Source organism: Podarcis erhardii (assembly GCF_964252035.2).
Source record: "Podarcis erhardii genome assembly, chromosome: 2".
Classification (NCBI taxonomy): Eukaryota; Metazoa; Chordata; class Lepidosauria; order Squamata; family Lacertidae; genus Podarcis; species Podarcis erhardii.
Window position 1 is genome coordinate 35,905,342 of NC_138498.1, and position 27,882 is coordinate 35,933,223.

At 43.0% G+C, this 27,882-nt stretch overlaps 1 protein-coding gene across 2 annotated transcripts; it reads right to left on the reverse strand.

Annotated features, from left to right (window-relative positions):
* Positions 1–7,713: 7,713 nt before the first annotated feature.
* LOC309335701 (uncharacterized protein) lies at positions 7,714–24,604 on the reverse strand. Of its 2 annotated transcripts, XM_081850962.1 has the most exons (5): positions 18,098–20,434; positions 13,401–13,506; positions 11,524–11,710; positions 8,468–8,555; positions 7,714–8,365 (listed from the first exon to the last, which is right to left on the reverse strand). In XM_081850962.1, exons 1-5 carry the CDS (start codon positions 18,112–18,114, stop codon positions 8,362–8,364), a joined length of 402 nt encoding a protein of 133 aa, XP_081707088.1. In that variant the 5' UTR covers positions 18,115–20,434; the 3' UTR covers positions 7,714–8,361. The 2 variants fall into 2 exon arrangements, 1 of the variants encoding a protein (XP_081707088.1); XR_014153640.1 differs by lacking the exons at positions 13,401–13,506; positions 18,098–20,434 and adding an exon at positions 20,620–24,604 and having other exon boundaries at positions 7,714–8,555.
* Between the last annotated feature and the right edge of the window lie 3,278 nt (positions 24,605–27,882).

Genomic DNA, 27,882 nt, shown 5'->3' on the forward strand with positions numbered 1-27,882 from the left:
CATTCTTGCCTCTGTGCTTATCAAAACAGAAGTAAAAATAAAAAGTATGGAGATTTTGTAAAGGCTCAGAAGGGCATGCTCTGGGTTGCTTTCCTTTCCACACCCCTCTTCTGAAAAATGATGCTGTTTGTGAGAGATCGTTCTGCTGAGCTTTATCATATATCCTCTGACAACTCCCTCACTGCCCTCAAAATGAGTCAGAACTGCTGCTGCTATTGAGTCTCCTGGAGGAGACGCTTTATAGTCAGATACAGCTGCTTTCTTGCGGCTGACTAGCTGTTCCTAGTTTTCATATTGGGGTGGTATTCAACTTTCAGTGCACCCACTGAAAGGAACATTTCTTAGATCCATATGTTAAGTCTACCTGGAATAAAACTTAGTTGAATACCACCTTTTGTTATGGTTTAACCTGCTTTTAAATCTTGGGCACAACTCTGGCTATTTTCATTGCATGCCCACAGTGAGTATGAGACTAATAGCAATTTGCTAAGATGCTGTGGCAAAGTTCCTCTCTGCCCTGCTACCCCTCCAAGTCTGTTCCAGATTATCAACTTGATGCCATGCTCTCCATGATGAAGGTAACCCTCTGGAAAAAGACCTCACCTGCTGTAAAATGAAAGAAGTGGGTCCTAAGACCCTTAATCCTGCTCCTTAAAATACAATCTGAACAAAATTGGTGAAGCAGCAAAGAGTTTATTGAATACATACGTTCTTGCAAGAGCGGGTGTCCAAGGTAGGAACACCCAAAACTGACAAAGCATAAGCTTATATTCCCTATACCCAAAGCGCAACTTCCCTTCCTTGTCTCCCCATTAGCTGGGTACTAAAAGGTTTACAGCTTATCACAACCCCCTAATTTACCTACTAACATTCCTGTCCTCGTTGACATCTCCCATTCCTCAACCACCACTTCTGTTTACTGTATTCCTTATTTGGTCTATGTTGCTATGCATTTACATACTGACGCAAGCGACAGAGGCAAACCTGACCACTAGTCCCAGTTGCAAGCATTCTAACCACAAGCTGTTTTTAGTTCCAGCATTGTGACTTATGTGAAAAAGCAACACCCTCATTCCTCACACCTGCATTTATTGTAGGCATGTTCTAAGCATAGTGAGCCATTGGGGGAGATCTATTGATCATTGAAGCCACATGCTTCACAGGCAAATTGGCTCTGATTCTATCTCTGACATCTCCAGGTAGTGGGAAATTTCCTGTCTGAAACCCTGGAGAGCTGCTGCCAGTCAGAATTGACGCTACTGAGCTAGAGAGGCCAAAAGTCTTGACTTTGAGTAAGGCAGCTTTCACTGATCCTGTAAGTCAGAGCAAACTAACACCAAAGGAACTGCCTCTCCCTACTGCTGTTTACTCCTGACATGTATTGTTTTCAATAGCTAGGGTTATATATTCAACTAATTTTTACTGAGAAGTTGAAATAAATGGTCATGGCTAACTTAGGTCCATTAGTTTCAATGGGCCTACTCTGAGTAAAAGTAAGTTGAATACAACCTTTAGTGTCTGAACCTTCTTTTCCTCTAGAAACATCCTTCCTTGGCATGCTAGAACAACTCCCATGCGCTGCAGCTCTCAAAGCTACACAGTGGAAGCTGCAGCAACACACACCCATAGCCTCCAGGTTCACCATTTGGAGCTTGTAAGGTGGGGTTGGTAAAGTTTGTTATGCTTACCTCTGCAATAAGTCCACCTGAAGGCTCAAGGAAAAGTCGAAAGGCTTTCTGTGAGGTGTGAAACTGCTAAATGGAAACCAAGTTGTCGCTCCGTCACATCAATGGCACTAATCAAACCATTCCTGTGATGTGCATTTTAAAAAGCACATTGCATTGGCTCCTCTTGCTGGTGGGGAAAAGACTGCAGTTTCCCAGCAATAAAGCCATTTTAAGTAGTGGGATAATGCAATGTCCTTGAATTTCTTTGAAAGCAGAGATCATTCCTACGTGACAAATTGGCAGAAACAGTGTTTAATATTACAAACTGGCCATCTGCAAAGGTTTTTAGGATAAGTGTATCTTAGTTCTTAGGAAAAGCAATCTATACAAGTTCAAAGGCATTCTCTTTATCAGGAACTCTGATTATCATTTTTAAAAAAGAAAAGCTTTGGGACAAGCCCTTGGCTCAGCTTCACCCCACCTGTGGAACACAAGAAGTGTTCAGTATGGGGTGCCACAAAAGAGTTTCCTGAGCCACTGTTACAATTGCATACAAAAAACTGGCCTATGGGGGGAAGCAACTAGAAACACTGCCATATAAGCATGCATGCAAATTTAAAGAAATGGGCGGGGGGGGTGCATGCGTGTGTCTGACTTAAACAAAAAGTCTTGCAAGGACAGTTTTCAACTGAAGCCAGAATATTCAGTAAACAGATATTGGGACTACAGTGGTACCTCGGGTTAAGTACTTAATCCATTCCGGAGATCCGTTCTTAACCTGAAACTGTTCTTAACCTGAAGCACCACTTTAGCTAATGGGGCCTCCTGCTGCCGCCGCGCCGCCAGAGCACAATTTCTGTTCTCATCCTGAAGCAAAGTTCTTTTTTTTTTTTTTTTAATATTTTTATTAATTTTACAGAATAAAAAAGAACAAAGAATAAAATACAAAAGTTTCATAAATCATATTTCTTTTACAGAATCTTTTGGACTTCCCCACATCTTCCCGAATCTGCATTATTTATAATACCAATTTCAGCATTTTGTTATCTTATTTCATCACTTATTGTATCTTTCATTTTGTCATGTTACCCATTTCAATATATTTATAACCCAATGTTCATAATACAAAGTCTTCAGCTATTTATTATCTTATTTCATTACTTATTGTATCTTTCAGTTCATTATTGTATCTTTCAATTTCATGTTACCAAAGTCAAAGTTATTGTGACCATGATCTTATATATTGTGATTAAAACGTAATGCAATAAAGATTTTTCTTAATTTCACCTCTCTTTTCTTGTGCCTTAATTTTGATTTCACCTAATTACCATTGCTGGGGCTAATATTTCCTAAAAAGTGCATTTTCTTAACATTCATACAGCTTATAATATTTTTGTAAATAGTCCTTAAATTTTTTCCAGTCCTCTTCCATTTTTTCTTCTCCCAAGTCTCGGATTCTGCCAGTCATTTCCGCCAGTTCCATATAGTCCATCAACTGCGTCTGCCATTCCTCCAGTGTGGGTAAATCTTGTGTCTTCCAACACTTTGCGATGAGAATTCTTGCTGCTGTTGTAGCATACATAAAAAAAGTTCTATCCTTCTTTAACACATTCTGGTCTACAATGCCCAGAAGGAAGGCCTCCGGTTTCTTAGGCAAGGTATATCTAAATACCTTTTTTAACTCATTATAGATCATTTCCCAAAAGGCCTTCACTTTCGGACATGTCCACCAGAGATGGAAGAACGTCCCTTCTGCCTCTTTACACTTCCAGCATTTATTATCAGACAGGTGATATATCTTAGCAAGCTTGACTGGGGTCATGTACCACCGGTATATCATTTTCATAATATTTTCTTTCAGGGCACTACATGCCGTGAATTTCAATCCGGTGGTCCATAACCTTTCCCAGTCCTCAAACATAATGTTATGTCCAATATCCTGTGCCCACTTTATCATGGCGGATTTGACTGTCTCATCCTGTGTATTCCATTTAAGCAGCAAGTTATACATTCTTGAAAGTAATTTGTCTTTAGGTTCTAACAATTCTGTCTCTAATTTCGATTTTTCCACCTGGAACCCAACCTTTTTGTCTGTTTTGAAAATTTCCCGAATTTGGGCATAATGCAACCAGTCTCGCACCTTACTTTTTACATTTTCAAAACTCTGCAGCTTCCAATTGTCACCATCTTTTTCTATTAATTCCCAATATTTTGGCCAGTAGGCCTCCATGTTAAGTCTCTTGCGTGCCTTGGCCTCTGCCGGTGAAAGCCACCTTGGTGTTTTACTCTCCAATAAGTCTTTATATTTTGTCCAGACCATAAAGATTGCTCTTCTAACAATATGGTTTTTGAACATTTTATGAACTTTAACCTTGTCATACCACAAATACGCATGCCACCCAAAAGCGTTATCAAACCCTTCCAGATCTAGGACATCGGTGTTCTCTAACAAAAACCAGTCTTTCAACCAGCAGAAGGCTGCAGATTCATAATATAACCTCAAGTCTGGCAGGGCAAATCCCCCCCTTTCTTTCGCATCTGTTAGTATTTTAAACTTAATTCGGGGCTTTTTGCCCTGCCAAACAAACTTAGAAATATCCCTCTGCCACTTTCCGAAGCATACCACTTTGTCCACAATCTGCAGGGTCTGAAACAAAAATAACATTTTCGGCAAAACATTCATCTTTATAGCTGCTATTCGGCCTAACAAGGAAAGTTTTAGTCTTGTCCAAGTTTCCAAATCCCTTTTGATTTCTGACCAACATTTCTCATAGTTGTACTTAAACAAATTCAAGTTTTTAGAAGTCAAGAACACCCCTAAATATTTTACCTTTTTAACCACATTTAATCCTGTCTCTTTCAAAAACTCATCTGTTTCTGTAGACGTTAGGTTCTTAGCTAAGACCTTAGTCTTTCTGAAGCAAAGTTCTTAACCCGAGGTACTATTTCTGGGTTAGAGGAGTTTGTAACCTGAAGTGTATGTAACCTGAAGCGTATGTAACCCAAGGTACCACTGTACATGTTTTTGTTCAAACTACAGTGTTGGATAACCTCAGCCAGACTGGTGTCTGCTTATCAGCTCCTAAGTTTTCTTGGGATGTAGCACTGTAACAGCAGGAAGAACGAAAGCTTAACTTTTACCTTGCAATTGTTTTACCCCACCCTCCTCCAGACAGGGCTTCAATATTGTTCTAGAACCTGGTGTTCTAGAACCTGCCAAGCCACAGATGTTTTAGGAGGAAGAGTTATGCATCCACGCATGCAAAGACCACCCCATAACGCCATTGCATGTCAGACAAATGTTACATGCAGCTGTATTACAAATTTGACAACTAAACACCTTTCTTGAAGATTTCGCTAAATGACTCAACATATCATAACATATATCAACAGCTGTATCATTTGGCCACCTTAGATTCATGTCAGAATATCTGCAGCAAAGTTGATCCTCCTTGGGAGGGAAGAAATGTGCAAAAATACTTAATACAAACAAACTACAGAACACTGTAGAACATTTGCTATTGGGATCAGAAAGGGTCTCTACAGCAAAATGTGGCCAACATCCATTCCCATTTTATTAGTGGAACTGAGGCTGCAAAGCAGCTGTTCAACCATATCTCATGTGATGCGTGAGAGCCATTATTTTACTTATCGGATATTATTTATTAAAAAATACTTTCACCCTACCTTTCAATAAAATATTTTCAAGGTGACTTCAACATGTCAATAAACAGTAACTCAGATGATGATGAAGTAGCAGCTGAAAGCACTGAAAACAAGTCTCTAAGGGTATGTGCACATCAGAGACTTAAAATACAGCAATGTTGTTTCACCACCTATGTTTCAAGCCACACTAGCTCTACACACCAGATTGCTCTACACACCCCATGGGCATTGCATGATTTCCCCCCCTGTACCTGGAACTTCCCGAGCTCCTATTCTAGGAAGCTGTAATTTGTGCATGTGAAACTGCTGTCTGAACTGTATGCACCTCAGCTTAACCACGACGTGTTTTCAAATCAGGGAAAACACAGTGAACAGGAGTATTTCTCGAGAAACTACAAGATACAGATAGACTGTGGCTAATGTCATGTGTACTTGGCTTCAAACACCAGTGGTAGGAATGCACTGGAAGCAGAATAAATGGTAATGTGCACGTATTCTAAGGCTGTCCAGTTCTATACACACTTAGGGGGAGAAAGTTTCAGAAATAATGAATGAATGACTATGAAAATAATGTCATACCTATGCCTAAAAAAAGGCTGCTCTGGAATAAGGGGGGTACGACCCTAAGAAGGACTGAGGTGCCTCTCTTCTCCTCTGCACAAGATTGCAGCCTAAGTGCCTGCTTCAGGTAAATAAAAACAAATAAACTTCAGCCCAATAACTACCTGTGATAACACATCAGGTGTAGTTTCTGTCTCTTGACTGCTGTCCCCAAAGGGCAGGGATCTTTTCCTATGCTCACATGGAATCCTGAACATTGACAATGCTTATGGAAGCCAGCACGTCAACAGAAATTTCCAACAAAGGCGCTCCAGAAATCCACAATGTTCAGAATTACTTGATGCAAATAATGTTGGGGTTTCTGTATTCCAGCCTTGTGCACAGCTGTCTTCTAAAGTGGTGGTTCCTAAAAGGTCTACTAAACCTAGCAGTGAGATTTTGTGTCTCTTCAAGTTGGTCCTACCCTCTCCAGCATCCCTTTCTGATGTGCAATCCTTGCTATTTCTGCTGCCCTTTGACAAGACTCTTACACCAATAGACACCATTTATACCGTGGACACAGTGAGGTTCAAACTCAAGCTTCCCAGATCCCTTTCTGTTGCACTGGGTGGGATCCAAACTTGTTCTGAGAGTGCAAGGATTTTACACTTGTGCAACAGAACTTCCCACCACCCTCTCCTCATGCACACCTCACACCCTCCCCAAATCTGCGCCAGAGGGCTGAAATTGGGTTGGGTGAGGGAATTCCTGCCATAGTCATTGCCTCCTCTCTCATACACTGAAAATAAATCCAGTGAAATTAAGTTAGGTGTCTTAACAAATTGATCACCTTGACACATGCATGTTAAAATAAACATTCCCTGTGGATATTCTGCCTTATTACCGTCATTGGTGCAAGCAGTTTCACTATCACTAAATCCAGAGGAATATGTTGAGGAGGTGAAGGATTACTCGTTTTGACGTGGTCAGCCATCTGGTAGCACATGTTTTGTGTTGTTGTTTTTTAAAAAAATCTATTAAAGATTTTATTGGTTACAAAAGTATGTGCATTGTCTCTCTTGGTGTTTTCTTTCCACAGAGAGAACAGTTACATTCGGTGAGAAACATTAGTGTTGTATAACAGGCTTAGGCAAACTTCGGCCCTCCAGGTGTATGGGATTACAATTCCCATCATCCCTGACCACTGGTCCCGTTAGCTAGGGATGATGGAAATTGTAGTCCCAAACATCTAGAGGGCCGGAGTTTGCCTATGCCTGCAGTATAAGGTTGGGGAAGAAGAGAGGGGGGAAAGAAGGAGAGGGGGGTGGGGTGGTAAAATGTACATTCTTTTATTTAGTATATGTGTGGGGGTTTTGTACGGCATGCTTTTAACGGTAAGCTCCCACCCTGATTATCAGTGCGATGGATCCTAACAACGGGTTGGCAGTGGCATCCTTCTCTATTATTTACATTTGTATTGTCTAGAGCAGGAATGAGCTGACTTCAAGCTTGTGGATCTACTTTGTGGGGGTTTTCTTGGATGGGAGAGAAATTTGTCTCAGTTTGCATTTAAAAGCTTGCCTAATTCGCTTTCTCCAAAACAATATGTGAACTGAAACACAGCCATCCTTCAAAATCCACACGCCTAATTTCACAGTGCAGTTCTCTAGCCAGGTAATAATGTGTACAGAAATATGCATATACCAGGGTAATGTGCAACATGATGGCTTAGAAAGAGTGGTAGACAAACATTTAGAACTAAGGAAGATTTATTTTCATTACCAGAAGTGAGTTCACTGACCTTTTATACAAAAACCAATTCCTGGTTCCCTCTTAAGTATTGTTCATTTCAGCATCTCAGTTTGGGGTGGGAGGTGGGAATTGTTCCTATTGTTAAGCCATCTGGAGTCAAAAATCTCTTGCTTATCTACTGCAAATTACCTAGAGATCTACAGGTAGATACTGATCTAGATTCTGTTCGCCCTAAACCTTTGGAACTTGGAGCACAGTTTGGCATGAGAAATACATCTATGTATCCTTCTGGTCTTGAAAAACCCATAGGGCGCACAGCTAGGAACCAGCCTACTGATGAAATAAGGGCCTAGTTTAAAAGCCTTTTAAATGCTTTCTAAATTATGAGACGCACATAGTAGCAGCTGGGAAAAAGTACAAAGTAGCCTCTCTCCTTTAATTCCCAACCATAGCTGCATCTTTGTTTACACACTGCAAATTAGCCTGGGGTGGACTTTTATTAGGGCAAATCACAGGACATAAAAAAATGACCACTTCTTGCATGATCCCCACTTAAAACACATCTCGTGGCTTAGCGCTTGGAAGAGCCAGCTCTGTACTGACCAATTGCACAAACAGGATTGTGCTTTCAAGTCACCAGTTAGCGGAATTAGGCTGATATATAATCAGACTTGGGAAACTGTGGGCTTTAGTCTGGGGGTACTTAATCTAGAGATGGTGGGGTCCAATTGTTCTTTCACCTATTTGAGGTACAAACAGAGGATGCCGGTCATTAAGCTTTTGTCTGGCAGCGAAGGAAATAGGGAGCTGGAGCTTGTTGATATAGCAGGAACTTTACTGACCTTTCCTCAGGGGGCTGCGCAGGGCTCAAATACCAAAACACAATGCTCTCTTGACTTCCACAGCATAGGATGTTTGGAGGGCCAAGCTCTAAAGAGACAGAAAACCGGCTTGGGGGGAAAAGGGACTTCAAAGCAGTAATCCGGCCAATTTTATTTTGTGTGCGTGTGTGGATGAAACACTGAAGGACTGGAGCGAATCGTCTTGTGGCACCATCAAGCTTATCAGATTTGTTTTCCTTCCCCTGCTATCTAACAACCCCTTTTGCAAATTTTCATTGCAGACGTTCAGCTGGGTTGGGCTCTGTCTCACTCCTAGCGTCAACCCCTTTTCCTGTGGGTGGGAGTATTTTTTTTTTCCCGTCGAGAAAAGAGCATGTGTTTGGGAAGAAAGGAGTGCAGGCTTGGCTGCCCGAGCTGTTCTTGCCCATACAGGTGTGCGTAACTCACAGGCATGCCAGACAGACCTGAGTCACGGACAGCCTCCCCTCTGTGCGCACACCTGAGCTAAAATAAAACTGTCTCTTCAGACTCCACTTGCCTGAGAGCTGTTCCCATTACTGCTCTGCAACTCTTCCATATGCTCTTGGTGAGAGAAAGGCAGCCAGAGGGTGCTAAAAAGCAGAAGTAAAGAGAGAGGAGAGAGAAGGTAGAAGTCAACAGCATTTGATCAGAAGGAACCAGGAGCCCTGCAAAGGTATGTCACATCCACCAGTTCCTTCTTCCTGCCTTCCTTCCTGAGGATTTCCATTTGGCATCTAAAATAAAAACAGGAGTTGGGGGAGCTGGGGGCGGGGGAAGAGCCAGGAAGAAACCACCACTTTCATTTGGAAATGGCAATGAAGCAGTGAAGTCCTCCCTCCGCACCCCGCACAACTCTTGCCTCTAGAGGAATTTCTTGGCTTGGTGTGTGGGTGCCTGCTATTTGGATTGTTGCACAGGATTTGGACTTTGAATTAGACCCAGCACTAATGAGGTTTGTGGAATTAATTCATGTCTGTTCTCAGCCACTGAGCTTCCTTTATTTTTATTGTTTTGCCTATCGATTAACCAGAGAGACGTTAAATGAAGCGTAGGGCTTCTCACCCAGGTAGGCACTAGGACACTGTGTGTTCATGTATACTTTCAAAAAGTTTGTAATGTGCTTTCTCTTCTCTTTGCGCCGCTTGAACCTGGCACAAGTTGTTGATCAGCCAGTTTGATGTTGCAGAGCCAGGCAAGTTTTTTCCTTCTTCCTGGAGATTCGTTTGTTTGAACAACAACCACACAAGAAAGCTGTACTGTATCTGTAATTCATTCACACATGCCACCAGCACTGGTATACAACTTGTATTATGAAATAATGGACAGTTTCTAGGCAGATGTTCAGTTTGTGGATACTATCCTAGCATGTTGATACAAATGATTGAAGAGGCTTAACCTGTTTAATGCCTACCTGCCATGCAACTATTAAATTTGTTAAAGGCATAGGAGCACTTATAGGGGTGGGCTGGGGAGATGACAGAAGCTGTGCTTTTGTAAGATGAATCATTTATTAAAGTCTGGGACGATGGACACATACTCAAGCTTCTTATCTAGATAGGAGTTTGTATTTCAGACTAAGAATGTTTAAACAGTGTTGTGATGTGATTTCTGTTTAACTGAAAATAAAACATTTGTCCTGATTGCAGATTCTGATGTAGCATGTCCAGGAAAGGAAGGCAAATGTGAGGGATGGAATAAGGCAGGGAAATGGTGTGCAAGAGGTTTTGTGAAGGACTGTCTGAATGCAAGAGACAGCTCGGAACAGAATAAGCAGGAAGCATGATAGAACGACAAATAAGATGGAATTATATGTGATAGGAGAGTAGAGTGGATGTCAGAGAATGGGTTACAGCAGGCATCCCCAAACTCAGCCCTCCAGATGTTTTGGGACTACAACTCCCATCATCCCTAGCTAACAGGATCAGTGATCAGGGATGATGGGAATTGTAGTCTCAAAAACATCTGGAGGGCCGAGTTTGGGGATGCCTGGGTTACAGTGTAATTTAGAGGTCAGGCCATGCTTCACTGAAGCTCAGCCTCACAGACCTTTATTCAGTGTGAAGGCTCAGCAGTTACACATGCAAAGTAGCAGTAAACAGAATGCCTCTGAATATGTGCAATGAATCATAGTCAGAAGGGACCTTAGAGGTCCTCCAGTCCACTCCCTACTCAAAGCAGGATCTGCAGTGCAGGATGCATTTACAGCATCCCTGGCAATCCTCTGCCAGGACAACCCCCGACAACCCCCCCCCAAAAAAGGACAGCATACTACCCTATTGTGAGGCAGACAGTTATCCTACGATTTCGCCAAGATCTGCTTCCCTGCAATTTCCACTCATTCATTTTAGTCCTGCCTTCTGGACCCACAGAGAACAAGTCTGCTCCACTAAACACCCCACAGCATTCAAAGATTAGTGAGCCTGGTATCCAGGCTGGGGATCCATTTTAAATCTCAAAAGAGGGCCGAGGAAGATCCAGCAGGGTCCAAATGATTGTTCCTGGTTAGATTTTTCTTTCTAAAGGGCAAATAGGCACTGTTTCATTTTTCCCTGAAGAAAAGGGATTTCTGCCTTTGCCATGGATATCATAATGCACAAGCCCATTTAGCTTTTAACAGCAGAGTTTCAGCAAACCGGGGAATCGCTTGCCTGTGGGCAAGAATACAAGGAAAGAGAGAACTGGCCTCTCCCCTCTGTAAATGGCAACCAACATCTCCCTTTGTATGTTAAAACACATCTTTCACGTGGGGCTCTGTTCACCCCATACAGCCCACACTGCAAAATGTTTTCTAGCCAACGTGTACCCTGTGACTTCATTTGTGATAGAAAGGCTAAGTCTTGAGAGTGTAATCACCTGGAAGGAAAGAAAAAGAGAGCTAGCAGATGGAAAGGACATTCATGAAGTGGTGCTACAGGACTAAACAGATAGCTGAGCACTGGGTAAAGGGAACAAGGACAATGGTGTTAAGCTGAGCTAAATCCTCAGGTGTTCAGGTTTTCTGCTGTGTATATTACAAGAGGAAGAAAGAGGCTTACCTCTTAAATATCCCTCATTGTGCTGGTTGTTCCCCACTGGTTCTTCCATTTTATCAAGATTTCCTGCCATCCATTGTTGGCAATACATAGTACTGCCTGTCCATGCTTCCTCAAGCAGGCTGGTCTTTGCCAAATGTGCCGTGTGTAGCTTAACTGATGGGGTGAGGCTGAAGCACAGAATTCCCCCCTGAAAGAGATCAAACCATGGAGAGGCAGCAGGAATCTAGTGAAAAGGTTGCAACTGCTCAAAATAATAGTGTGCCTGGCAGAACCTTTTGTAGCAGACACTAAGAATGGAAACAGAAAGCAGAGATTTGCTCCAGGTTAATGAGTTTTCAAGGGCCAAACAGCTTTATCGTTTGCTTTAGAGACCACTGGTCTCAATTCTGGTCTATGCTATCTCCTCTTAGTGCTTCAGATGTATACAGTACAATGCTCTGGTGGCATAAAACTACTGCTATTGTAGTTCTGTTTGGGGTGGAGTATTAGCACATGTTTGTAGAGTTCCTTGCACAGGCTTCTCTCTCTGCAAGAAATTCTGAGGATGTAGCTACACCCTGCTGCCATGCAGCCTCATTCAGAAAGATGACAGAGGGTGGTAGCAAAATATCTAGTAGCGATACCTGTTACACGTACCTCTTTACTGTTGTCTACTTAAAATTATACCTTATACTTGAAGATATCCTCTATTGGCCTTTCCCAATTTTTTGCATCTTTCTTTTAAGATTTTATTATGAATTATTATCAAAGTGGAAATCGTTCAGTTTGGTTCTGGGGTGTTTTATTTATTGTTCACAGCTACTTTTGTTATGTTTGTAACTATGTAAATCTTGTCTTGTTGTAAGCAGCCTTGAGCAGGTTTTTAATTGTGTGGAAAGGCGGAGTCCTGCCTGGTGCCCTCCAGATGTTTTCAACTAGCACTCCCATCAGCCCCAACCGGCACAAGCAATAGGGGTGATGGGAGTTGTAGTCAAACAACATTAGGAGGGTACCAAATTGGGGGAGGCTGCTTGACATGTATCTACTATGGTGACAAAAGCTTATTCTACTTCTTTAGCATCTTCTTTAGTGTAACTTCAAACTACTGTATTTTACAAATATAAGCTGAGAATTGAACTTCTGCAAAACGACTCACACCAGAAATTAGAAATTAAGTTCTGGAATAATTGACTGTCCTTAAGTAGACAAGACTTCTGGTTCCCCCAATTGACTGTTCTCCCTTCTGATCTTAGAACTGTTTAGTATAGTAAATGAAGTTCTTCTCTGTGAATGCCCAAAAACTTCTTCATGTGTTCAGATGAAGCCAACTGGACCCAGAGTTCGAGTTGGAGTCCAACAACTTCTAAAGGGTCACAGGTGCCTCACTGCTTTTTTACAAGGAGGTTGTGTAAGAGCTGAACTTCTACTAAGTCAGACAAGACATATTTGTGTGAAGGGCGACTGTGTATAGATTTGATGTGATGAATGAGAGGCCTGTTTTGTTTTTTGTCTCTGGTGGGAGGGAATAACCAGGAACCAGCTTGTCTGCGACTCAGCCAAAAGTTGTGATATCGAGCATTTGGGCTATCTGACATGCCTTCCGTTTTGCTATCTGTATGCCTGCAGTCTCTCTTTCGCTATCTCTCAAGCTGCTCCCTTCTCCTCCTTTAAGCCAAATTCTTCTAGGAGACATTTCTTTCCTGGGTCATTATAACCCCAGTTTCCCCCACCCAGTACTTCCTCATATTGGTTAACACTTCTCTTATCCTCTGATTCAAGCTCTGCCCTTTTTCTCACCTTTGCAACATTACTGTACTTAGATCTCATGCTTTGTCTGCAGAGGTGTTTTGTCTTATAAAACAGTACCAAACAGATGTGCAAATGTCTCATCTTCACACCTTTTGGGCTTCCACTTCCATGTCCAAAGCGGAATTGTGCATTTGGGGTGGGCATGTGTAGGCTGTGTGTCTCTTTCTGTATTCTGTACGGTGCCAGTAGAGTAGGCTATGCGAAATGGAAGGCATAAGGGTTGAAGAGAGCAGACAAAAAACATGAAGGCAGTTTCTGCCTCAAGGCTTAGAAACCAGCACTAATCTCAACACAGGTCCATCCCCATTGTCCTAGTTATACATTTATTCTACTGTCATCCTTCTCTCTCTCTCTCTCTCTCTCTCTCTCTCTCTCTCTCTCTCTCACACACACACACACACACACACACACACACATTCTGTAAATACATTAAATTTTCTTCCAAAGTTGCTTGCAGAACAAATTTGGAGTTGGACAAACGTTAACATTTTTGCACACACACACAAAAATAGCAGCTGGATCAAACTATAAAGGTAAACAGAGATACAGCTGGGTTGCCACCCGCTGGCCATGCTGGTGCAGCTCAGAAACAAGACATCATGGAAAATCCACAATGGGATTAAGCCTGACCTACCACACACTTGCATTTCCCCTGCTTTAAATAAATGGTATGTGGGAAAGGGTTAAACTCTCTCTCCAACACCCTAATCCTAGTCCAAATAAGCCCCATATCGCACAGCAGCTTATAAGCAAAGAGAAAAAGTTGGATCATGGACCTCCAATATCACATTTAGCTGGGTGCTTTGCCGCCCTCAACACGTATATTGCTTCTGCAACAATTGGCCAAGATGCTCGGATCCTTCAAAGTTCAAGTGTTGGAGATGTTCCCAAAATACACATAGACAGCCATAGGTGTAGCCAGGATTTTTTTGGGGGGGCAGCCAAAGTTGTCAAGCTTTTTTAGGGTATACTAAAAAGAGGACATTACGGGGAGCAGCCTTTTTCAATGCTTTTCAATTATTTTTGTGGGTGTGTGTGCCCCCCCTTTGACTACACCCATGTAGGCAGCCACTACTGTGTGTAGAGGGAAGTAAGCCAAATGGGCAGGCTGGTACCTTTATTGGGCCAACGTCTGTTGACGTAAACATGTGCAATCTTCCATATTTCACTAAACATCTACCTCTGCATTCTACAGTATTTGAGCGAAAGCTTTGTGAAAGCCCTGAAATCTTGCATTATTCTTTCACCAACTACCAAAGGGTTGTTGGGGACCTTATCTGTTTTGATGTTTACATACAGTGTATGTGCTTATAGCCTCTCCTATCAGGAGATTTCAGGATCATGGGTTGTCTGAAACGGCCAATCAGAGAGAGTTAGGAAGTTGATATTAGCATTACATCAGACTCAAGAAGAAGCATCAAGCTGCTGGACCAAACGGTTGAGAGAACTTGCATCCCGCTTTCAGGGATGAAGAGGGAGGTTTGTGGGCCTTGCGAAAACAGAATTCTGGAAGGGTGTGTGCAAAAAAAAAGCCACCACAGAGACAGCAAGCAGCCCACAGACAGACAGAGAGGGGAGGGGAGCAAACACAGAGTCCTTTCATATCTTCTGGGATTTGGGTATAACAAAAGAGCTGTTGTATCATTTGCTTGCGGTAGCACTGGATGATTCTTGCAGGGCACAAGAAAGAGTTCATCTTCCAGTATCACACAAGCTTAAGGGCTGCTATCAAGGGACAAAAACCTAGACACCTTCCTGAATGTACAAGTGTGGGGGTGGGGATAAGAGAAAGCGCTCACTTCTTCTCTCTCCCCCCCCCGCCACTTTCTCCTTTCCCCCAGCCTTTCAGCATTGTGTCAGAGGTTTCACATAAACAACAGATTGATTGTTTGTTGCATTTTTATATCACTCTTCTTACTACATGCAGCTTAGGGTAATGTTCAGTAATGTTCAAACAACATCCAGTCTATTGAAATGTATGCATAAAAATATGTTAGAATATCCTCCAGTGAACCATAGCATGGAATCTCAGCATCACCAAATACATAGCCAGGTGCTGAACACCATTATCTCACAAAAGCTTGGGTGAACAAATAGGTCTTCAATTGATGCCTGAACTTTAAAATCAAAGAAGAGAACTGGAGTTCCAAGGGAAAGGAGTTTCACAGCAAGGGTGCCACCACAAAGAAGGCTCTGTCTTGTGTGCACAACCACTAAACTTTAGCAGGGACTTTAACATTTATGTAACTGATGATGTCATAGACTCCAGACTCCTGCAATATGAACTTGCTCGTTTTAGCCTAGCCTAGCCTATGAAGCAGCCTTTGTAGACCACACTTATCCACCTAGCTCAGTATTGTTTTACACTAACTAGAGGTGTTTTCCAGCTTTACCTGGATATGCCGGAAATTGAACTTAGGACTTTTGGTATGCAAAGTGTGTGCTTCACTAGTAAGCTATGGCCACTGCCTCCTGGATGGTGGTATTTTCTCTCTAACTACAGAATGAGTGCCGACAGGAAGGAGCCTGCACTTTGGACTCCTGCAAAAGCCTCGCCCTGGTCTCCCGGAAGAAGTGAAAGTTATTAAGAAAAGCTACATGTCTAGAGTTTTATTGCTTTCTAATCTCAATTATGTTCCTTAACTCATTATGGCTCAGTTGGGTAGCACAGGGGCTTACAGACCTTTTCATATTGTCCTTAAAAACAAACAAACAAAAAATGTCTAAGCCAGGGGTACATCTGCAAACTGAAGTAACTGTTGTGGGTGCCACACACACAATTTAACTTACCCCTCCCCAGTTGTACCCTTCCCCACATTGCAATTGCCTCCTTCACCGCAGGAGCCTTCTATTGTAGTGGTACCTCAGGTTACATACGCTTCAGGTTACAGACTCCGTTAACCCAGAAATAGTACCTCGGATTAAGAACTTTGCTTCAGGATGAGAACAGAAATCGTGCTCCGGCGGTGCGGAAGCAGCAGGAAGCCCCATTAGCTAAAGTGGTGCTTCAGGTTAAGAACAGTTTCAGGTTAAGAACGGACCTCCGGAACGAATTAAGTACTTAACCCGAGGTAACACTGTACTTTCATGGACAGCTTCCTTCAAGCCTAATTTTAGCAGGTGGCAGGGAAAGGGAATGGGACACTGTGGGCATTAAGGAAGGCTTCTTTGCCCCCACGAGCACCCATTGTAAATTCATGGTTTAGGCTAACTAAACAGAATTTACTCTTTCACATTCTGTCTAGAATATTAGGTGAGGAATGTCAAGATTCTAAAGCTGCACTCCAGTGACAACCATAAAAAATTACCTAGCCTAAGCTTATACTGGTGAGGAAAAATCTAATGAACCCTTTCAAGTGGAAGCCCTCCACAAGGGCTTCCACTTTTGCAATGGGGCTTTCTTCCTGCGCCACCGAGAACATCACATGGGGAGGGGAGGGAAATTGTTCTGTCCAGCAAGCTGATGTGCTTGTGCAAGGGGAACATGTAGCATAGCCCAGTGTTGTATTCCACCCCTTGTTAGTACCCATTTGATATTTCAAGATGTGTACCTATGCTAGTGACAAGCAATTTCTTTAAAGAGTTTTCTTCTTCTTATGGAGTATTTAGAACAGACCCAGAGCCTGAGAGAAAACATGACAAAAGCAGAATTCAAAACATTCCTTAGATGGAATTGCTCTTCCTTATTAAACTTCTGCCTTCCTCTTTTCTTTTCTTTTTGCCCTGAGGCTGACAGGTGATTTGAACTTCCAATTATATTGTTGGATTTGTAACTATATAGCTGAAATCATTATTGAAATGCCCAGGGTATTTTTCCTGTTGACTGTAGACGTTCTCCTCAGCACAAGGATGCAACTTTAAATTGTGAAAACTGTGGCATATACAGTGGTACCTCGGGTTACATACGCTTCAGGTTGCAGACTCTGCTAACCCAGAAATAGTACCTCGGGTTAAGAACTTTGCTTCAGGAAGAGAACAGAAATCGTGCTCCAGTGGCGCGGCGGCAGCGGGAGGCCCCATTAGCTGAAGTGCTGCTTCAGGTTAAGAACAGTTTCAGGTTAAGAACGGACCTCCGGAACGAATTAAATACTTGACCTGAGGTACCACTGTACAGTACATCCAAGAGCTCTACAGCTGTTTGTGAGAAGGATGCAAGAGATTGCGGGGGGTGGGGGTGGGGGCTGGAAAATGCACCTCTCAGTTGCATAACCCAATATTGTAGGCAACTGCCCTTGAGGAGTCATGCTTTCATATGCCATATTAGGGGCTTTTCCTTTTGTTTGTTTTACTCAGAGGAGGGAGTGATATTGAAACCATCACTATGATTAAAAGTTGACAGCAGCAGAACAGCAGGAGGTGAGGGCCATACAAGAGATGTAAACACAAGGTAGCCACACAGAGAGCCATTGTCCTGAACAATTTACAGTTTAAGAATGAGAGATTGTTAACGCCACACACTCAAGCTTCCAACGGTTCTGTTGTGCAGCAAGGCAAACATTTATTCAGTACTACTGATCACTTACATCCCCTGAAAGCAGAATTCACACACACAAACTTTGTACGATTTGGCATTCATCCAAGGCATTAAATAACTCATTCTCTCCTCTTAACGGTCGCTTCCTCTCTTTCCCCTGAACAATCTGGGACACCTTCATTCCTCTGCTGTTTCCAAGCACATAAATATCCATAGAGCTTCAGGAATGGCCTTAGTGATTTGCTTTGTTTCGTTTCCCAAGATTAAAAAAATAAAAGAAGCAAAGTTGCTCCCTCACACTGATTTAATCACCTTCTCCTAAACTCCATGCCAACTCCAGACTCCTGTTACTTGTTTCCCTCCTTCTCCAGCAGTGAGGTAATGTCTCCAAGGTGACACTGGATTTGCATACTGAGTTCAGGCTTTCTGTGTTAAGTGTCCCAGAGTTGATAATATAGGTTTAGGGATAGAATAACTGTTGTGGGAAAACTGCAAGCAGGTTGCCCTACCATTAGTGAGGCAGCCACCTAAGGTTCTGAATGCCAGGGCAGGGGGAGGCAGGGAGAAATAGCAAGGTGTCGAAGGACAGCATTGTGTGTGCCAGGTGGCCTGTGCCCCCTAAACTAGCCTGCTGTCCTCAAGATGTGGCAAAGGACGTTGTCCAGTAGACAACGAAATAAGATTCCACTTGGAATGGTGGATGGGGGCAACTTGTCCTTCACCTCAGGCAACGAAGTACCTTAGTATGCCTCACGGAGGACCTTAAGGTTCACAAATGACAATATTTTAGAGGTCCCAAGTCACAAGGTGGTTAGACTGGTCTCAACTAGGGCCAAGGCCTTTTCAGTACTGGCCCTGACTTGGTGGAACACTCTGTCACAAGAGACTAGGACCCTGCGGGACTTGACATCTTTCCGCAGGGCCCGCAATACAGAGCTGTTCCGCCTGGCCTTTGGTTTGGACTCAGTCTGACCCTTATGTTTCCCTCCCCTTATGGTTTTGATCTATGGGCTACTTTTAAAATGAGGCTGCATTTTAAATTACATTTTAACCTGTATTTTAAATTGGTTTTCCCCACCCCGCTACTATGTTTTTACTGTAATTTTTACTGTTGTTAGCTGCCCTGAGCCCGACTCTGGCCAGGGAGGGTGGGGTATAAATAAAATTTAATATTATTTATTATTATTACCTTGGGCCAGTGCTACTGCACACAGCACAGGCTTTTGGAAGAAGGCTGGAGGACTCTAGGTCCCTGTCAGAGCCTTCACGCCTCCTTCTCAAAGTCCAGTGCATCCTTACCCTGCTTTGGGTAGGCAGTGTAAGGGCTGCAGTGAGGAGGTTGTCAAATGTTGCCAAGGGCCACCAAAAAAAGCCTTGAGCGCCGCATGCTGCCCTCGGGCCACGTAGTGGACTACCATGTGCTAGGCCCTAGCAAACGGGGCAGAGTTGTGCCCAGTTGCTGTGTAATTTCTCACATTATTGAATCAAAACCTGGCCCTATCATTAGGTAGAGTGAGGTGGTTGCCTCAGACATAAAAGGCCATAAATTGTTTTCGAAACAAAATTAAAAAATTCCTTCCAGGAGCTCTTGTGTGCATGCACACTTCTTCTGAAGTGTATCTGAAGAAGTGTGCATGCACACGAAAGCTCATACCAATAACAAACTTAGCTGGTCTCTAAGGTGCTACTGGAAGGAATTTTTTTTTTTTTTTGTTTCGACTACGGCAGACCAACACGGCTACCTACCTGTAAATAAATTGTTTTGTGTGTCATAAAAGGCCATAAATTGTGGTGAAGAAGAAGAAGAAGAAGAAGAAGAAGAAGAAGAAGAAGAAGAAGAAGAAGTTGTTATTATGACTGTTGTTTTACACTTAGAGAGAGATGCTTTAGGGATTTTCTGTTGCAAGTGCCAAACTTAGAGTCTGATGCAAATGGTCTGCAAGGGCACTATTTGTTGTTCCAACTCAGGCAGAAAAAAGTTGTAGATTGGCCTTGTTGAATCCCCAAGAACTGCAAAGTCATCAGCTTGTTGGTAGTCAAGCTGATGGCTTTGCTGGATTATAAGTACATTTCAGTATATTTTCCCCCTATCCCAAAACAGCTATCAAGTTTATGAAATGGCGGGAAAGACATCACAAGGATATTATCTGAGAGGTGATACGAGGAGTTGATACCCAGGGCTTTGATAGGGAGAGAATGAGGCTTGGAGCCAAAACTCTGTTTACATCTGGCATTACAATCTTTTCAGTAGGAGATTTAAGACCTTCCTTGTTGTCCAGGGCTTCCATATGAAATGTTAAGTTACAACTGTATTCTCTGTTCCTTAGTTTATTGTTTTTAGCCCGCCTTTTATTATGCTAGTTGCTATTTTAATATTTTACTTCTATGCTGTGTCAATTGTTTTCATACTTTTAAACGCAACCCTGAAATCTTTTGATGGGAGGTTAAGAAATATTTTAGCTAATTAAATAACAGCAAGGGCTCCTCCAGGCATTGGCACAGAGCCTTTCATTTCTCAGTTATTCTTATCTTTGCTGAAGAAAGCTAAAGCTAGCCCAAGATTATCATTCAGCTACATGGAATTAATACTGTGGGTATTTTAAATCAGTTTTGAAAAACACATAACAAGACAGTACAGTAAATCATTTAAAATGTATGCATAGCACATAGGGAGGCTTTTCATGTTTGATGTAGTACAGTATTTTAATATTTTTTTGGAAGCCGCCCAGAGTGGCTGGGGAAGCCCAGCCAGATGGGCGGGGTATAAATAATAAATTATTATTATTATTATTATTATTATTATTATTATTATTAGAAATAAAACACAGTTGTACCTTGGAAGTTGAACGGAATCTGTTCCGGAAGTCCGTTCGACTTCCAAAACGTTCGGAAACCAAAGCGTGGCTTCTGATTGGCTGCAGGAAGTTCCGGAAGCCCTGTCATATGTTTGGGTTCCAAAAGAACGTTCGCAAACCACAACAATCACTTCCGGGTTTGCAGCGTTTGGGAGCAAAAGCATCCAAGTTCCAAGGTGTTCGGGATCCAAGGTACTACTGTACAGCTGTTTCATACATATGTAACCCAGGCTGTGAGTGGAGCCCAGTGGCATTAGAGGCAGTTGTTTTGGGGAAATAGTAAGGCACAGGCAGTCTGACCAGTGGTCCATCTAGTTCAGTGTTGCTTACACTGACTGGCAGAAGCTCTCCAGGATTAGAGGCAGGAAGTCTCTCTCAGCTCAACCTGGAGATTCAAGGAATTGAACTTGGAACCTTCTGTATGTAAGGCAGATGTTCTACCACGGATCTATGACCCAAATATCACCGTGTGTCCCTTAGATTTGGGATGAGCCTGGCTTCCTCCAGGCTTCACTACTGAAATGACAGATATGTTCACCAAGAAACTGAATGCTGGCTGAGCTACCTGTCTTCTTGCTCCTCATGCTTCAGGTGGGCTGCCTGCCTAGTTTTATTTTTACAGTTTTGAAAACACGACTTTTTATAGCCAATGCATTTCTCTGTTAATTCGTCTTCTTATTCACAAAAGTATAAAACTTCTCTGGCAATTCTCTAGTCTAGAAGGTATCTTGGTGACATCAGAGACAAAGAGCCAATTGGTGCCCTGCCCTGCCAGTCTCTGCTCCATAGTGAAAGCACCTTCCTGGAAGTGCCACTGCTAGAAATAATATTGTCTTGTGTGAAGCCTGAGGGTTTCCTGGTTTACATCTAACTCTGCTCAGTAGCAATGACAATAATGGACACGTGTTGTATATTCCTAGGTTTGATCCCTGACATCACTATTTAAACCAAAAAGGGGGAGCAGAGCTGGGGGTGGGGGAGAGATCAGGAGAGAGTCACTGCTAGAAAGGGCCTTGGTATATGGTAAGGCCACACATTTTCAACCCAGTGGCAATTTGATGATTTTTTTAGAGTTGCACACTGAATGAGCTCATTAGCTGTTTGGCAGCAATCTGTTATCACAAAAATCCTTGTTGGTACTGACAGGACCAAGGGAGTGGGAGAGCTTACATATGATACATGTTGGCTTGAAAATTAAGGAGAAGGTATTTGAAAAAATAAAGAGTGCTGGGAACTCAGGCTCTTTTCACCAGCACTGAGTCCCCCTACAAATGAGAATACTGTAAATGATTACACACCATGACATAATATTTGAGGGCAAATCAGTGAGAAATTATGCCTGCGTTTGAGGGGCAAGGAGTTGGCTGAAAACTTTCAATCTTCCGAGAGCTCCCACACAATATGAATTGCAGTCAAAGAAAACCAAACTCAAATACCCCCAAACTACAAAACATACAGATGGTACAATCAGGGTAGCAAGGAATGTTTCTTCATATGCATGTTATATATCATTCAGGGTTGTATCAATGTTTCTGCATGTTGCAGTTGTGAATAATTTCACAACCAATAACACTTCATGCTTACGGCACTGAAATACCCTCTAATTGCAATGGACAGCAAAAAAGTAGTCAGTGGGAACTGAAACACAGCATTATGGCTGTCAATTACGCAGCTTGCTTGCGTATAATAGGTACATACATCTTGAGATTTACCATTATAATTGCAGAACAGTCTTGCTGATGTGCAAAAATTATAATTATAGTTTACCTTCTCTCTTTTTTATACCTTCCCTAGGTCTCCAGGAGAAAGGGAGTGATCCATTCAAAGTCAAGCATTTTGAGCCCCATTGATTTCAACGGCAGAAACAGCTTTAATTCTTCCATTGAAATAAATGGGGTAAAACTTGGCTAGATTGTACTCATACTGTTTTCAGGTCTCCTGCATGGGGGATAACCTATCCTCTAGAGCTGTGAGCTAACCTCTGCACACTAATAAAACAAATTAAAATAGACACAGGCCTGGAGTAATGGGAGAGGTGTAAACCTCTCTATCCAGTCCAGAACACTAATGAGGACGTAATCTGCCCTCTCCTTGGTCATGAGATTGATCATTCGGTAAGTGTGGAGTTGGTAATAACCTTGCTCTTCAGCTGGTCTGTGTCCTGTGTGTCCATATGCACTCTATATGTGCACATGTGAGAACTGGGGGAGGGGGCAGGATGGGACATGATGCTACAAGGTGAATTAATCCTGAAGCACCTGATGGCATCCAGTGAGCTTCATGGTTGAATCTGAGGAAAAATCAGTAAGGCCAGTGTGCTTATGGTGGACTAGCCATTGGGGTGGCGCACCCTGTGTTTAGATTAGGGACCAGCAAACAGAGGCCTCAGGGGCCACATACTGCCTCTTCTAAGTACCAGTCACCTCCTATCAACCCCCCACCTCAAATTACAGTACTTTATATGTGAACAGGAAAGATGGCTGCCCTGTTAAACCTATCTTGGCTCTCAAGCAGAACTAAGCCTGTTTAATTGGCAGTAGGCCATTATCAGTGGGCAAATTTATGCTCCCATTCTTGGTAATCCCATTCTTCCACAAGTGGCTGCTGCAAGGATTAGAACAAGAAGCAAAGGTAACTGGAATACACATCCATTTTTTGTGCGTAAAAGTGCTCCATAACAAAGCATGCACCGCAATCACATATGAAAAAGCATCCACACAGATTTGAGTTCCTCCTGTGTTTTCTTTCTTTCTTTTTCTTTATGGGTGGTAATTTCCATTTTGGAACGTTCCACAACATATGTTGAGATTATTGAATGATCAGATAAACATTGTCAAGGCATGTGTTCAGGGGAGCTTGGGCCTTTGCAGTGCCAACGTTTTACAGCCAGCATTACCCCACAGAGTTACAAAGGGTGTGTAGACTTCCTTGACAAAAGAGGCCTGTGAGAACGTGAGCCTTATTATTCCAGAGCCTGTTGCTGACCCAAAGCAGGGCTTCCTATGGAAGCCTGGCATTTTCCACGGCCCCACCCAACATTCTTTTGTTGGCTGGTGCCACTCTGGAAATTATTAGCACAATGGGAAATGGCTGACAGGAGGAGTTTGTTTTGAAACTTACCTTGTTTTTCTTCTCCTCTCAGTCTCTGATTAGTCCAGTAGGCCTTAAACGCAGGAAAAAGGAGGTGCTTGTTTTGGCTGTGAGTCACGTATGCAGAGAGACGCCTGCCTTAAACTAGCAGGGGTCTGACTTACTGCAGAACCACAAGTCTGATGGATAGTGTATATACAGTAATAGGAAGTCTCACAGTGTTATGCTTTGGGGTTATTTCTCTTCTTTGAGTAGGCTTGAAGAGCAAAACTATTGAGCATGTTAATGTATTAGGCTGAGTCTTTTCAGCTACTCCGATAAGTTCGCTCCTTTTTTTGAGGCATTAGTTTGCCTCCTTCATGTTTGCTTTCCTCGTCTGCTCAAGTTACAGAAGTTAATGTGTTTCGCTGAGGTGTCCTAAATGATGTCATTAAGATAAGGTTTGCATAATGTCAGGCGTGCTACATCGAGTCAAAATACATTCCTCTGCACCCCTGCAAGTTAAGGTATGCATAATCTTTAGTAAATTTGACCTGTTAGACTGCTTCTTGCAAAAGAAAAAATAATCTTCTGCATCAAACATCACAAAGCTTGAGCTGCTAGACTAAGCAGACCTCCCTTTAAACACAAGTTGGAACCAGTTGATTATACCAGTGGTTTCAACCAGCGTGCCATGGCACCCTGGGGTGCCTTGAATGATGGTCAGGGGTGCCAAGGGCAACATTGGCCTCTGTTCCTCTTTCCTCCCCTCCCCCTTTTGATGTCCTCTTGCGTCTCTTTCCTGGCTACAAGGTCCGCAGGCGAATGGTGCCCCTGGGGCTGGCCAGTGGGTGCTGGTTGCCAGGAGATGAGGCGCCTTGGAGTAAGCAAGCAAGTGGGCAAGGGAGCCCAGCCAGCCAGTCTGCCAGCCCTTGCTTTTGGGAATGGACAGACATGTCCTCGGCCCCTGTGGGCAGTGTGAGGAGGCACCTCTCTTTGGGGTAGGGATGGGGGCAGTTCAGAGATCTGGGGTGGCTGCAGCGGCTGCCCGGAGGACTCCCAAGGAGAGGGGAGAGGAGAGGAGGCTGAGGGAACACTCCACAAGGGAGGGTGTTCGAAAAAGAGTGAGGGGCTGCCAGCTCTGCAGGAAGGGGTGACATAACTGGGCTCCTGAGCCCCACAGGGGTCCTGCAGAAAGAATGTAGTTGGTCAAGGGAGCCGTGGACTCAAAAAGGTTGAAAACCTGGATTATACTATCAGCAGCACCAGGTAGCAACACACTGGGCCACCCTTTTGGCGTGGCATGCACATAATTTGTGTGTTTTAATACCACACCCCTGCACAAATGAAAGTTGTCCACAGAAAAACAGCATGTCAAGGAGATGAGTTCAGCAGTGGCATTTTCCCTGACATGCTCCGTTTCTGTGTGAAGAGCAGGATGGTACAGTTCAGGAAGGCTTTACTGTGATTCCCCTGACTCTTACAGACGTGTCAGAAATAGAGAAGTGCTTACAGAGAAGCCAGCCAAGAGAAAGGATGAATTATCAGTGACTTTATTTTGGGTTGCTTTTGAAGCTTCTTTTAGCTCTTCTAGAGCTATGCCAGCTTCCTACAAGCCAACTTGGCTGTGCCTCTTTGGTCTAGCAGCTGTGATGGAAGTGAGCAAAGACAGATGGGGTTCTCACCAAACATGGAGCATCAGCAAAATATTTCATCAACATTCAATACTGAGCTTAGAGTATAATATGAGCATTCCAGGAGCGGGGGAGGTAATCTACTTTAATTACTACATAGTAAACTCTTGGTATTGGGACGCGGGTGGCGCTGTGGTTTAAACCACAGAGCCTAGGGCTTGCCAATCAGAAGGTTGGCAGTTCAAATCCCCACGACGGGGTGAGCTCCTGTTGCTCGGTCCCTGCTCCTGCCAACCTAGCAGTTCGAAAGCACATCAAAGTGCAAGTAGATAAATAGGTACCGCTCCGACGGGAAGGTAAACAGCGTTTCCGTGCGCTGCTCTGGTTCACCAGAAGCGGCTTAGTCATTCTGGCCACATGACCTGGAAGCTGTACGCCGGCTCCCTCAGCCAGTAAAGTGAGATGAGCGCCTCAACCCCAGAGTTGTCTGCGACTGGACCTAACGGGCAGGGGTCCCTTTACCTAAACTCTTGGTATTAGCATTGACTGACCACTTCTTTGCAAAATGGCTGGTGATGCTTTTCTAAAATTTGGAGTAGTTTATAAGAACAGTAAGCTAAAGCAAAAACAACAACAAAGATAAAATTAAAAACAAAAGGATTGTGTAAAATAGCAATATTAGCAGCAATTGAACTTCAAAGCAACAATTGCAAAAGCAAGAATCGCAAAATCTCTTATAGGGCTGCCATATGGAATTTCCCAGCCATTTGGCTGTCAGAAACAGTGTCCGGGTGGAAATCGCTGAAAACTGCAGGAAAATCCATACGTATGGCAACCCTTAAAAATAGCTCCAAAACTACTTTTAAAAAAAAGTTTTGCAAAGAAAGCTCAACAACTGGATTTTCATTTATTGAAATATGGCACCCTATTTGTCTATGGTGGTCTTCAGGTGTTGGTGCTACATAGGCCTTCACAATCACCTTAAACCCACCCCAGCTCCTTTTTAAAGTATTATCCCTACTGCAGAAGTCTTAACCATTCCTCCATACAACTTCCACTTTTCTTGCATGATCCATGTGAACAGGCCCCATGATTCTGTAGTCTTACTGTCCCATGTGCACCATTTTGTATTGGGCCTGGAATCCACCCTTTTATTCCATTTAAAAAGAAAAGTCAGTTTCTAGCACTTCACACCTGTGAAAAGAGGTTTGCAAGTAAGCAGTGCTTTGGGGGGATTTATAGCATAATAAATTATGGAAGAGAAATATATATATACACATAATATGTGCAGGTAAGATAATTCAAGTGCTACTTATTTGGCACACACGTATATAGTTTAGATGAAAGACAGCCTTGCAGACACCTGTGGTTGTTGACCAAAGATTCTTAAAGAGATTCCATGCTGCTTCAACCGCATACCCATGCTGACTGTCTCAGGTTATTCCCAGGTCACTTGTGTTTGTAGCAGGCAATAATGCTCTCTAGACGCCTCCAGACATACCAGTAGTATTAATCCGGCTAGTCTTTTGCACGATCAATTGTGAGAAGCAGGTGAGTCAAACACAGATTTTACCACCAGAGTCCCCCCCCCACTTTGAACCCACATTGCTTGATTATTGAACACCTGCAACAATCATAGACTAAAGTTGTAAAAGGAACATAATGGCTCCTGCTGTATCAGACCAAAGGTCAATCCACTCCAGCATCCTGTTTGCAGAAGTGGCCACCCAGATGTTTCTTGGAAGCTCACAAACAGGACATGAAGACAGCAGCTCTCTGCTGCTGTTTGTTCCCTGCATCTAAGAGGTATCCACTGAGCTGGTTTACTTGTAACACTAAGCCAAACCATGACTTAACACAAATGCTTGAGCATGGAGGCTCCTGGAGAGGAGATTGCAATTGATTGCAGCCACTTTACTCCTCCTCTGTTCCTACCGCTGCTTCCCTGCAGTGAGCTAAGCCACGGTTTGACTTGGCACGTCATCCAAATCCAAGTGTGTGGTTTATCTCCTACAGACAAACCATGAGCAACAAGGCACAGAATAAACCTTCATCTATACATAGAAACTGTCCTGTGCAAATGTTATAGAAATCTGTGTCCTATATTGCCCTCTATTTTGTCAATATATTCCTTCTTTTTCTGGTGATGCCTAAGTGACTAGCTTACCTGTAGACAGACCTATCCTCCATGAAGGTCTCTAACATTTTTGGAAGTCATTTAAGCTAGATGACTTGTTAGGCTAGTGAATTTTATGTTAAAACGTTGTTTATGTGAAAAAGTTATTTAGGAATGTTGCCAAAATATTTATGGATAATTTGCCTGTAGTCAGAGGTAGATAATTTGCCTGTAGTCAACTAAGTTTAACTCGGAGCACAACCATTAGAATAAATGAACATGACTAAGTTAGTTCCATTAATTTCAACGGGTTTACTCTGATTAAAACATAGAACAGGAACACAGGAATTATTGGCTGGGACTAGGCTTGCCTAGCTCTCATGCTGGTGATTATGACACTGACTGTTGACTATTGAATTTCAG